At 48.7% G+C, this 12,106-nt stretch overlaps 2 protein-coding genes across 2 annotated transcripts in view; both read right to left on the bottom strand.

Annotated features, from left to right (window-relative positions):
• The window catches only part of cacna1ba (calcium channel, voltage-dependent, N type, alpha 1B subunit, a), a 124,895-nt gene that overhangs the window by 68,944 nt on the left and 43,845 nt on the right, over window positions 1-12,106 (bottom strand). The window contains exons 8-9 of the mRNA XM_078087326.1: window positions 10,538-10,653; window positions 10,346-10,432 (exon numbers count right to left, since the gene is read on the bottom strand). Coding sequence (XP_077943452.1) covers window positions 10,346-10,432; window positions 10,538-10,653 — 203 coding nt within the window. The remainder of the gene's footprint in view (window positions 1-10,345; window positions 10,433-10,537; window positions 10,654-12,106) is intronic.
• Window positions 610-2,946, bottom strand: LOC144386366 (uncharacterized). The gene has a single exon (XM_078087325.1). It carries the CDS (start codon window positions 2,460-2,462, stop codon window positions 1,278-1,280), a length of 1,185 nt encoding a protein of 394 aa, XP_077943451.1. The 5' UTR covers window positions 2,463-2,946; the 3' UTR covers window positions 610-1,277.

The following is a 12,106-nucleotide window of genomic DNA, read 5'->3' as shown; positions in this document are numbered from 1 at the left end:
ATTCACAAACTTCTTCAGCATAGATTTGAGGGTCTTGTTGAAGCGCTCCACTAGGCCATCAGTTTGTGGATGATAGGGACTGGTCTTTACCCCCTGAATTCCCAGCATGCTGTACACTTCTTTTAGCAGGCTTGAGGTGAAGTTGGTGCCTTGGTCTGTGATTATCTCCTTGGGGATTCCCACTCTGGAAAACAGCTGAATGAGGCAGTTGACAATCTGGCGAGCCTTGATCTTCTTCAAGGGGAAAGCTTCAGGGTATCTTGTGGCATAATCGGAAACCACCAGTATGTACCTGTGGCCTACACTACTCCTTTCGAGTGGGCCTACCACGTCCATGGCAATGCGGGAAAAGGGTGCATCTATGATGGGCATGCTGATGAGGGGAGCTCTATCTCCATTCCTGCCTGGAGCTGTTAATTGACACTGTGGACAAGACCGGCACCATTTTATGGTGTCTGCGTACTGCTGGGGCCAATAGAACCGAGTAACCATTCTTGAAAATGTTTTAGCCTGTCCCAAGTGTCCTGCCCATGGGATAGAGTGGCTCAGGTTAAGGATAGTGGGTCTTAAACTCTGTGGAATAACTAACTGATCACCAATCTGGCTACGGCGATACAACTTGCCTCCCTTGACCACAAATGCTTCCTTCCCTCCACCCATCACCTGGGTTGACTCAGGCACACATTTAGCAAACAACGTGACGAGTGTGGAGTCTTCCCTCTGTAGCTTAGCAATGTCACTAGGAATCGGAAAAAAGTTTAATTCTACCGGCTTTGCCACCCGTTCAGCAACTTGTGTTCCCCTTACCCGGTCTCGTCTCCTCTCTCTCTTGCTTTTCCTTTCCTTACAGTGGCTAGTGTGCTCGCCCCCGGGGAGTTCCGCGTTTGCAAATGGCAGCTCTTCCCACTCTGCTGAACTAATTTGTTCTTGCTTGGTTTTCGACCTAGTAACAGCTAGCAAATTTTCGCTGGTGCAGCTTGCTCTAGCCTCACACGATTGCTTGGCTATCAGTTCCGCCAGAATAGGTAAATCAGAGCCTAACACAACCTGATAGGGCAGGTGCTTTAAAACTCCTACTGGAAGCAAGTAGTGTTGCCCTTCAATTTGGATAGCTACCTCAGCTATGGGGTAACGTACATTGTCACCATGAATACAGAAAACATCAACTGTCCCTCTACAAAAAATGACATCCCTCGGAAGGCTGTCCTGTCTGACGAGGGTGCGATTACTTCCGGAATCTAAGAGGGCTACACAGGGCCTGTCTTCAATTAACACCGCTATTGTAAGTTCCTCCGCTTGCAATTCCGAGACCTCTCTAACTCATTGCTATGCAACTGGGGCGCGAAACACATGTAATTGTTACTAACCCGCAACCTAGGACATTCTGCCTTAAAATGTCCCTTCTGGCCGCAAGCATGACATGCGAAGAGGGCTTTGTTTCTTGACTCACGTGCAACAGAGTTTGAGGGGAGGAAGCTATGTCCTGTGTTAGCTCTCAATTCATTACTAACTGCCCTACTCGATGGGGTGGGTGGAAGGTACTCTTTTGCTGATCGGCGGGCAGCTAAAAAAACTTCTGCCAGTTCTGCTGCTTCTTTGGAGGACTTCGGGTTTCGTTCTTTAATCCAGGTACAAAGTTCTGGATTCAGGATTTTGAGAAACTGCTCCATGATGATAGTGTCTCCAATTTGTTCCTTTGTCTTTGCTTCCGGCGACATCCACTTACTGAACAAATCCTTGAGGCGGACCTGCAGCTCTTTAGGAGTTTCCCCTTCTCCTGGCACAGTGGCACGGAACCTCACTCGATAGGTCTCGGCACTGATTTCGAATTTCTGCAACACAGCACCCTTCACTTTTGCATAGTCCATGGTGTCATCAATGTCCATAGCTACATATGCATACCGTGCTTTACCGGTTAGCAATGAAGCTAGGTGAAGAGCCCACTCATCCTGAGGCCACTGACAGGCATGAGCAATTCTTTCAAACGTGATTAAATAATGTTCTATGTCCTCACCTTCTTGGTAGGGCTGCATTTTGGGACTTTTCCAGCCCGAAACCCTCACCGAACTGGCGTGCGTTCCTCCAGCAGCCAAATGTTGCTCATCCCCCGGCCTATCCTGGATCTGAGGTGGATCCGCGGTTAATCCTATGAAGTGGGAAGGTGTGGCTGCGGCCCCTTCTTGTGGGTACTGACGAGCCTGACGGTCCTGGGTTACTTCTTGCTGGAGCTGTACAAATTGATGCTGAATTCGCTTCCATCTCTCCTCCTGTCGCTTATGCTCATGTTCGGTCCTGCTATCGCGGTCAGCCTGCTGTTGCATCAGGGATTTCATAAGTCTTGACAGCTCAGTTATACTTTCTCGCTCATGGGGTTGCCCACCTGCTGTCCCTTGTTGGTTTCCGTCATCTTGGTCCTCCTTCTGGCCTGGATCCGCTGCTTTTGTCTTTTGTCTGGTTGACATTTTCTTCACTGCCTCCTCCTGGCCTGGATCCCACTTCTGACACCACTTGTGAGGATGTCACAACCGAGGGAATCCTGGAATTAGGAGGCAGGCAAGCGAGACTTGGTCCAGGTAAAAAATATGTTTATTTGTAAAAAGTCAGGAAGTTTCCGTATACAGGTCTGATTAAAACAGATAAACAACCAAACGGAAGAAACTTAACATCACCTCATCTGACATCAGCCCTCAGCTACACATGTTCCACCCTTCCTCCCCCCAACCGTCAATGTCCTCCACCTTTATAGCGCCGTCAATCAATGTGCACAGGTGACACTCATTATGACAATCCACCCGATGATGTCACTGCTGACATCAGCCCCTGCACAAACACTAGGCCTCACTGCCTGCCCCCTCTAGCCTCCAGCACACCTGCAGAGCATGGCAAGCACTCAACCACACACCATCATGGGGACAAAGGTGAGTTGTCACCCACTTTGTCACACTGCCAAACATTATCCTTGGAAAAGTTATTGCATGAATTTACATGAATTTCTCTCTAAATGTGAAAAATGAAAAAGTGACATATGAAGCTTTTTTGTTCATATGATATTGCTAAATAGAGATGTCAAAAAAGCAACAGACCTTAAGCAGCTTCTTTGCCGTTTCGCCACGTGAAGGGGGCGCACGGATCATGCAGAGCATTGTTGTTTAGATTTAGATTTAACATTTAGATATAATATTTAACATTTACATTTAGATTTAACATTTAGATGTACATTTAACATTTAGATTGACATTTAACATTTACATTAAGATTTAACATTTATATTATCTAACAACTTTGTGTTACTGCCAAACATTATCCTTGGAAAAGTTATTGCATGAATTTACATGAATTTCTCTCTAAATGTGAAAAATGAAAAAGTGACATATGAAGCTTTTTTGTTCATATGATATTGCTAAATAGAGATGTCAAAAAAGCAACAGACCTTAAGCAGCTTCTTTGCCGTTTCGCCACGTGAAGGGGGCGCACGGATCATGCAGAGCATTGTTGTTTAGATTTAGATTTAACATTTAGATATAATATTTAACATTTACATTTAGATTTAACATTTAGATGTACATTTAACATTTAGATTGACATTTAACATTTACATTAAGATTTAACATTTATATTATCTAACAACTTTGTGTTACTGCCAAACATTATCCTTGGAAAAGTTATTGCATGAATTTACATGAATTTCTCTCTAAATGTGAAAAATGAAAAAGTGACATATGAAGCTTTTTTGTTCATATGATATTGCTAAATATAGCAAAACGCAGGATTTTAGAACGTGCAACATTTTACAAACGGCGGCCCATATTGCTCACACCATCAGTGGGGAGTTGCGAGCCAAGTTGCAGTCTGTTGAATTTTGGGGGCTGCTTTTTGATCTGAGGACATCAAAAACTGAGCAGGGTCCAACAACGGACAGTTTACCTCGGACTTTCTTGGACCGATTGAACTGGGTGCTGACCGAACTGCGCAGGCCATAACAGACAGACTTGTGAGACTTTTCCAGGACACAGGCTTTGATTACTGGACAACTAAGTTAGTCGCTGTGTGCACAGACTGGCTGCTGTCAATGTCGGTATGTACAACTTCGTTGTAAACTCTTGCTGCAGTTGGAGACTCCCTTGAACACATTCTGTGCACAGCACACACACTGGAGAGTCAGCTGATCGCAACGTTCCTTACTGTGAGACATTTAATCGCTCTGTGGTCAAGCTGCTGCTTCTTATTTACAGAAAGGTGGAGCAAAAAAAACTGCTGCACTGAAGAAGCTGTGTGAAGAAAATGGGATCTCCTTTGTGAAACAGGGTAAGTTTCATAATATCAGATGGTCTGCATGGAGGCGTGAAACACTGTTAAAAATATCAAGACTATTGCCAGCCATTAAAATGCAAGTGGCTATGAGTCATAACAGTGACTTTTTAGTTAGCGTTTTTAGTGCTTTCTGTCAAACATGATTGACATTGGCAACATTTTGAAGACCACATCCATTAGGTTTCAGAAGGAAAAGCTGACCATTGGAGAATGTAAGGATGAATGGTGGCCATTGGACAGTTCACACTTCTGCTTGATGGTGAAGGCCACAGGGCACACACTGTTTCTAATGCTGATGCTGACAGAGACAAGACAAACTTAATCAGAGGGTTAATTGAAGAGTTTGAAATCAGATATGACTCTGTGACGACTCGAAGAGACTGAGAAGACTAACTTCCTGTCGTATTCTTGTAACCACTGCACTTCCTGTGTTTAGTTTCTCGCCCTTCGTTTCTCCCCATAGGTGAGTTTATTTTGCAATTACCTCCACCTGTATTTAAGCCTCAGTCCCCCACTTGTCCGCGTCAGGTTATCTTTTGTCCTTCCCCGAGTTGCATGTCTGCAGTTAGGTATTCCCAGTGTTTGTTTGTGGTCGTCTTGGTTTTTTTTTATTGCCGGGCCCTTTTTTTTGTTTCACCAAGAGTGTGTGAAGTCCGCTTGTGCCTGTGCTGCCTTTTTTTGTCTCGCATCATTTGATTTCTGCAAGTAAAAAGTTCCAAACCTGGAAAGAAATTTTTTTTCGTTGCCTTATTGCTCTGCGCCTGAGTCAAAGTCCTGACCCCTCACAGACTTCCTCAAGTCATGTGATCATTTCTTAGTATTTGATCCTTCCACATGGCCTCAGGAAATGCAAGACCTCTATAGTTTTGGAAACAACAGTTTGCAGCATTCTCAAATATGAGGCCACCTTATAGCTTGACAAAGACACCACTGTGACAAAATGGATGCGCTTAAAGCAGGCAGGAAAACGCCTGGGAGCCTCTTCTGTGTATGACTTGGACCAAATAGTAAATACAAGTAACCCAGAGGCTTACTCCAAAATCAACAAGTTGGTTAAGCTGTCTCTTACACTGCCTTTAAGCAGTGCACGGACACACTGCCAGGTGAAGCTATCTGCTAAACTAAGCTAAGCTATCTTCTCGGCTACTTCCATCTCAACATCTACTCTGAGCGGCCCACAGTCTGAATAGGACCACTGTGTTCCTAAAAGACAGTGGTTTGGAAAACGTCCTGGGTAAATGTCGGGAGATTGCCATCAAATGATGGAGAGTTGAGAGCACAGCAAAGGTGCAAAAGGGCAACAGGAAGAGTTCAAGATGATCCAGCCAGTGCCTACAATTCTGCCTACAAGATGATTACATATGTGTAGTTTTGTATTTTTACATTACATGTCATTTAGCTGACGCTTTTATCCAAAGTGACTTACAATAAGTGCATTCAACCATAGGGATACAAACTCAGAAGAGCAAGAAAAAACAAAGTGCAATTTCATCAAATAAGCCAATTTACAATGTGCTATACCTCTCTGGGAACCGTCACCTTATCGTGGTGGAGAGGTTTGTGTGTCCCTATGAACCTGAGGGCTGTGTTGTCGGGAGCCTTGTGCTCCTGGTAGGGTTACCCTTGGCAAAGTGGTCTCAGGCGAGGGGCCAGACTAAGAATGGTTCAAGTCCCCCACGAAAAACGGAAGAGGGAAGGAGTTACCCGGCCCGGAGGAAGCCCGGGGCCCCCATTTGGAGCCAGGCCCAGATGGAGGGCCCGACAGCGAGCGTCTGGTGGCCGGGTTTACCGCGGAGCCCGGCCGGGCACAGCCCGAAGGAGTGACGCGGCAGCCCAACACTCTACTCCCCATGGGCTCACCACCTGTGGAGGAAACCGATGGGGTCGGGTGCGCTGCTACAAGGGTGGCAGTGACAGTGGGGGGTCTAGACGGAACAGACCTGGGCAGCAGATGCTGGCTCTGGGGACGTGGAACGTAACCTCTCTGGGGGGGAAGGAGCCGGAGCTTGTGCGGGAGGTGGAGCGTTATCAGTTGGATCTGGTGGGGCTTACCTCTACGCACAGCCTCGGCTCTGGAACCAAACTCCTGGATAGGGGGTGGACTCTATTCTACTCCGGAGTGGCCCATGGTGTGAGGCGCCAGGCGGGTGTGGGGATACTCATAAGTCCCCGGCTGAGTGCTGCTACATTGGAGTTTACCCCAGTGGACAAAAGGGTCGCCTCCCTACGCCTTCGGGTGGTGGGGGGGAAAACTCTGACTGTTGTCTGTGCATATGCACCAAACAGCAGCTCAGAGTATTCGGCCTTTTTGGAGACCCTGAATGGAGTCCTGCATGGGGCTCCTGTAGGGGACTCCATAGTCCTACTGGGAGACTTCAATGCGCACGTGGGCGACGATGGAGATAACTGGAGAGGCATGATTGGGAGGAATGGCCTCCCTGATCTGAACCCGAGCGGGTGTTTGTTACTGGACTTCTGTGCTAGTCACGGATTGTCCATAACAAACACCATGTTCGAACATAAGGATGTTCATAAGTGTACGTGGTACCAGAGCACCCTAGGCCAAAGATCAATGATCGATTTTGTAATCGTATCGTCTGATCTGAGGCCGCATGTTCTGGACACTCGGGTAAAGAGAGGGGCAGAGCTGTCAACTGATCACCATCTGGTTGTGAGCTGGGTCAGAGGATGGGGGAAGACTCGGGACAGACCCGGTAAACCCAAGCGTGTAGTGAGGGTGAACTGGGAACGTCTGGAGGAGGCCCCGGTCCAAAAGATTTTCAACTCACACCTCCGGCGGAGCTTCTCTCACATTCCTGTGGAGGTAGGGGACATTGAACCAGAGTGGTCTATGTTCAAAACTTCCATTGCTGAAGCCGCGGCGGTGAGTTGTGGCCTCAAGGTCTTAGGTGCATCAAGGGGCGGTAACCCTCGAACTCCGTGGTGGACACCGGTGGTCAGGGAAGCCGTCCGACTGAAGAAGGAGGCCTTCCGGGTTATGATATCCGGTGGGACTCCAGAGGCAGTTGCAGTGTACCGACAGGCTCGAAGGGCAGCAGCCTCTGCCGTGATGGAGGCAAAGCAGCGAGTATGGGAGGAGTTCGGGGTAACTATGGAGAAGGACTTTCGGTCGGCACCAAAGTGTTTTTGGAAGACCATCCGGCACCTCAGGAGGGGGAAACGGGGAACCATCCAAGCTGTGTACAGTAAGGATGGGACCCTGTTGACCGCGACTGAGGAGGTTATCGGGCGGTGGAAGGAACACTTTGAGGAACTCCTGAACCCAACTACTACGCCCTCTTTGGTGGAGGCGGAGCTGGAGGCGGAGGAGGGATCATCGTCAATTAGCCTGGTGGAAGTCACTGAGGTAGTCAAACAACTCCGCAGTGGCAAAGCCCCGGGGATTGATGAGATCCGTCCAGAGATGCTAAAAGCAATGGGTGTTGGGGGGTTGTCTTGGATGACACGCCTCTTCAACATTGCGTGGAAGTCTGGGACAGTGCCAAAAGAGTGGCAGATCGGGGTGGTGGTACCCCTCTTCAAAAAGGGGGACCAGAGAGTGTGTGCCAATTACAGGGGTATCACACTACTCAGCCTCCCGGGTAAAGTCTACTCTAAGGTGCTGGAAAGGAGGGTTCGGCCGATAGTCGAACCAAGGATTGAAGAGGAACAATGCGGTTTTCGTCCTGGTCGTGGAACAACGGACCAGCTCTTCACTCTTTCCAGGATCATAGAGGGGGCTTGGGAGTATGCTCAACCAGTCTACATGTGTTTTGTGGACTTGGAGAAGGCGTATGACCGGGTCCCCCGAGAGATACTGTGGGAGGTGCTGCGGGAGTACGGGGTGAGGGGGTCCTTGCTTGGGGCCATCCAATCCTTGTACGCCCAAAGCGAGAGCTGTGTTCGGGTGCTCGGCAGTAAGTCGAAGGCGTTTCCGGTGGGGGTTGGCCTTCGCCAGGGCTGCGCCTTGTCACCAATCTTGTTTGTGGTCTTCATGGACAGGATATCGAGGCGTAGTCGGGGGGAGGAGGGTCTACAGTTCGGGGGTCTGCGGATCTCATCGCTGCTTTTTGCAGATGATGTGGTCCTGATGGCATCTTCCGTCTGTGACCTCCAACTCTCACTGGAGCGTTTCGCAGTCGAGTGTGAAGCGGTCGGGATGAGGATTAGCACCTCTAAATCTGAGGCCATGGTTCTCAGCAGGAAACCGATGGATTGCCTACTCCAGGTAGGGAATGTGTCCTTACCCCAAGTGAAGGAGTTCAAGTACCTCGGGGTCTTGTTCACGAGTGAGGGGAAGATGGAGTGTGAGTTTGGCCGGAGAATCGGAGCAGCGGGGGCGGTATTGCACTCGCTTTACCGCACCGTTGTGACGAAAAGAGAGCTGAGCCGGAAGGCAAAGCTCTCGATCTACCGGTCAATCTTCGTTCCTACCCTCACCTATGGTCATGAAGGATGGGTCATGACCGAAAGAACTAGGTCACGGGTACAAGCGGCCGAAATGGGTTTCCTCAGGAGAGTGGCTGGCGTCTCCCTTAGGGATAGGGTGAGAAGCTCAGCCATTCGCGAGGAGCTCGGAGTAGAGCCGCTGCTCCTTTGCGTCGAAAGGAGCCAGTTGAGGTGGTTTGGGCATCTGGTGAGGATGCCCCCTGGGCGCCTCCCTAGGGAGGTGTTTCAGGCACGGCCAGCTGGGAAGAGGCCCCGGGGAAGACCCAGGACTAGGTGGAGAGATTATATCTCTGCACTGGCCTGGGAACGCCTTGGGATCCCCCAGTCAGAGCTGGTAGATGTGGCCCGGGAAAGGGAAGTTTGGGGTCCCCTGCTGGAGCTGTTGCCCCCGCGACCCGACCCCGGATAAGCGGTTGAAGATGGATGGATGGATGGATGGACAATGTGCTATAGATAAGTGCCATAATAAGTACAAGTGCCACAATTTGTTAGTCTTTTAGTCGAGGTAGAGTCTGAAGAGGTGTGTCTTTAATTTGCGGCAGAAGATGTGAAGGCTCTCTGCGGTCCTGGTGTCATCAGAGAGCTCGTTCTACCATTTCGGATTTCCTAACTATGTGTGTAGGGAGCACCAGCTGGGGGAAACAGGTAGTTGAATGTTTTTTATTTTACACCCTGCTGCTCACAGGTTATGCTCCTCAAAGGTTAATAAGTTAGTAACTGTGAATATTATAAGAATCCGATAATCGGTGGCGAGAGGGAGCGTCGATAAAGTTGAACATTCGCCAAGAACAACTAAACCGTTGTAACTCTACTCCACATCATCAGATTCTTTCCAATTTACAAGTTTGATGAGACTCTGGGCCTGAAGAAATGTAAAGTTGAATCAAACTTAGGCGCCACCTACTGGTAACAGGAAGTGACATTTTCTAGTATCCAGTAAACATCGAAGGTGGGATTTCTAAAATGGTACATCAAGATTTTCTGCTTGTCACAGAGTCACACCTTGGGGATGTGTACACTCTGCCTGAAGTGGAAATACTGTGTAACTATTGATCGTTTCCTTTTAAATCTAATCTGAAATTGCCCAAATGTAGTGATTGAAATTTTGAAGGAAATTGATATGGTATTTTGAGAGGCTTTCATTTTGGAATAGTACATCAGAATGTCCTGGTTATCTTAAAGCGACACCTTGGGGATGTGTACTATCCGTCTGAAGTGAAATTATTATGTAACTATCGATTGATACCAATATCCTCACAAATTAAACAGATCCCTCTCAAATGTCAGAAAAGACCTGACCATAATAATGTTTAAGATGAAGTTTGCATTCCTGATGTCGCTCCTTATGGTTAACGACAAGTCTCGGGACGCTTTGTTCGACGGCCACAGTAGTTCTTGGCTGCGTTTTTAGCCGTCCGGCCAGTGCCCCGACATGCGGAGTAGCGAGGACCTGGCCATCGCTGCTTGCAGCTTTAATTGATCTTGCTTTTTATAGAAATATGTAGGCTAAGTTGTAGTGTCTTTACTTCTTGACTTCTAACATGACACTTAACCAGGCACATTTTTTTCGGATGGCAGTTCTCACCAGAGCTGTTGTGTTTCTTTTTGTACCATACTCCATCCAGAGACTTCTCCTCTGCGTTCTGGTCTTCCTCAGCCAGCATCACCTCCTCTGCAACACAGATACTACACTTTCACTTACAGACATAATCTGATTACATTTGTGTCAACATCACTTACAGCCAAGACTTTTGATTGGATTGTGTGTTCTTCTGACCTGCCTTGCAGATCCATTCCAGGTACCCAGTTAACTCTCTTTCAATCTGTTGTTGCCTGCGCAGCTTCAGAAATTCTTGCCTCTTCTCCACCCGCTCTCTCTCCTTGGCAAACTCCCTGTTGGAAACACACACACGTACACACGCACATACGCACAGTGTATATTGTGAGGTCTTAACCCCAGCGTGGCGGCAGGAGGCCGCAAGGGGGCGCTGAAGGACGCGTCCTCTGGAGCTAATCACCAGAATTCTAAACACCTGCGAGGGAGGATGCGTCCACCGGAGCCAATCACCGAAATTGGGAACACCCACGAGAGGAGACCTATAAGAGCAGGCCGACGCAGCGAGTGAGTTGTGAGGTATTACGAGTACGCGTCTTTGCTGAACCCTTTGTTTCTCTGCCCCTGAATTCCCGTAGAACCAGTGAGCTCCTGTGTATTGACCTTCCGCCTTCTCTTGACCACGAACCTGCCTATTCCCTGGACCAGATCCATCCTTTGCCATCCCGTGTCTCTGAACCTCTGCCTGTCCCCGGATTCCCCGTTTTGCCTTATCCCTTGAGACTACAGTTGCTACTACAGAAGGATAGAGTCGACTTCGTCATCTCCCTGTTAACCGGAAGAGCCCTCGATTGGGCGACGGCCATCTGGTCAGCCGGAGCCCCAGAACTTCTGTCCGAGCAACACTTCCAGGCAAAATTTAAGGATGTGTTCGACCACCCCGTCACCGGGAAGACCACGGGGGAATTGCTGTGCGAAATCCGTCAGGGGTCACAGACTGTGTCGGACTACGCTCTAAGATTCCGGACCCTCGCCGCTGGCAGCGGGTGGAGTGAGACCGCACTCCTTACCATCTACCATCGCGGTCTCCATCCCGAACTCCAGACCGAACTAGCGTGCCGAGGAGACGTCACCGAGCTCGGCGACTACATTACATTACATGTCATTTAGCGGACGCTTTTATCCAAAGCGATGTACAATAAGTGCATTCAACCATAGGGTACAAACTCAGGAGAACAAGAAACAAGAAAGTGCAATTTCCTCAAATAAGCCAATTTACAATTTGCTATAGATGAGTGACGTTACAAGTACAATTTAAGTGCTACAATTTGTTAATCTTTAGTCGAGGTAGAGTCTGAAGAGGTGTGTCTTTAGTTTGCGATGTGAAGGCTCTCTGCGGTCCTGGTGTCTTCAGAGAGCTCGTTCCACCATTTCGGCGCAAGGACAGCAAAGAGTCGAGATCTAGTCGAGTGTTTTGCTCTCAGTGAGGGAGGGCCGAGTAGTTTTGCAGATGCAGAGCGGAGAGTGCGGGTTGGGATATAGGGTTTGACCATGTCCTGGATGTAAGCTGGACCTGATCCATTCACAGCATAGTACGTGAGCACCAATGTTTTGAACTGGATGCGGGCGGCCACCGGTAGCCAGTGAAGAGAGCGGAGGAGTGGAGTAGTGTGGGAGAATTTCGGAGGGTTGAAGACCAGTCGAGCTGCTGCATTCTGAATGAGCTGCAGAGGTCGAATGGCGGTGGCAGGGAGACCAGCCAGGAGGGAGTTGCAGTAGTCCAGGCGGGAG

Source organism: Gasterosteus aculeatus, chromosome 13 (assembly GCF_964276395.1).
Source record: "Gasterosteus aculeatus chromosome 13, fGasAcu3.hap1.1, whole genome shotgun sequence".
Lineage (NCBI taxonomy): Eukaryota > Metazoa > Chordata > Actinopteri > Perciformes > Gasterosteidae > Gasterosteus > Gasterosteus aculeatus.
Note: the sequence above shows the minus strand (reverse complement) of the source record. Positions and strands in the feature narration are given on the sequence as shown.

Coding starts and splice junctions, on each gene's coding strand:
- LOC144386366 (XM_078087325.1), bottom strand. CDS start 2,462: ATGTCAACCAGACAAAAGACAAAAGCAGCGGATCCAGGCCAGAAGGAG.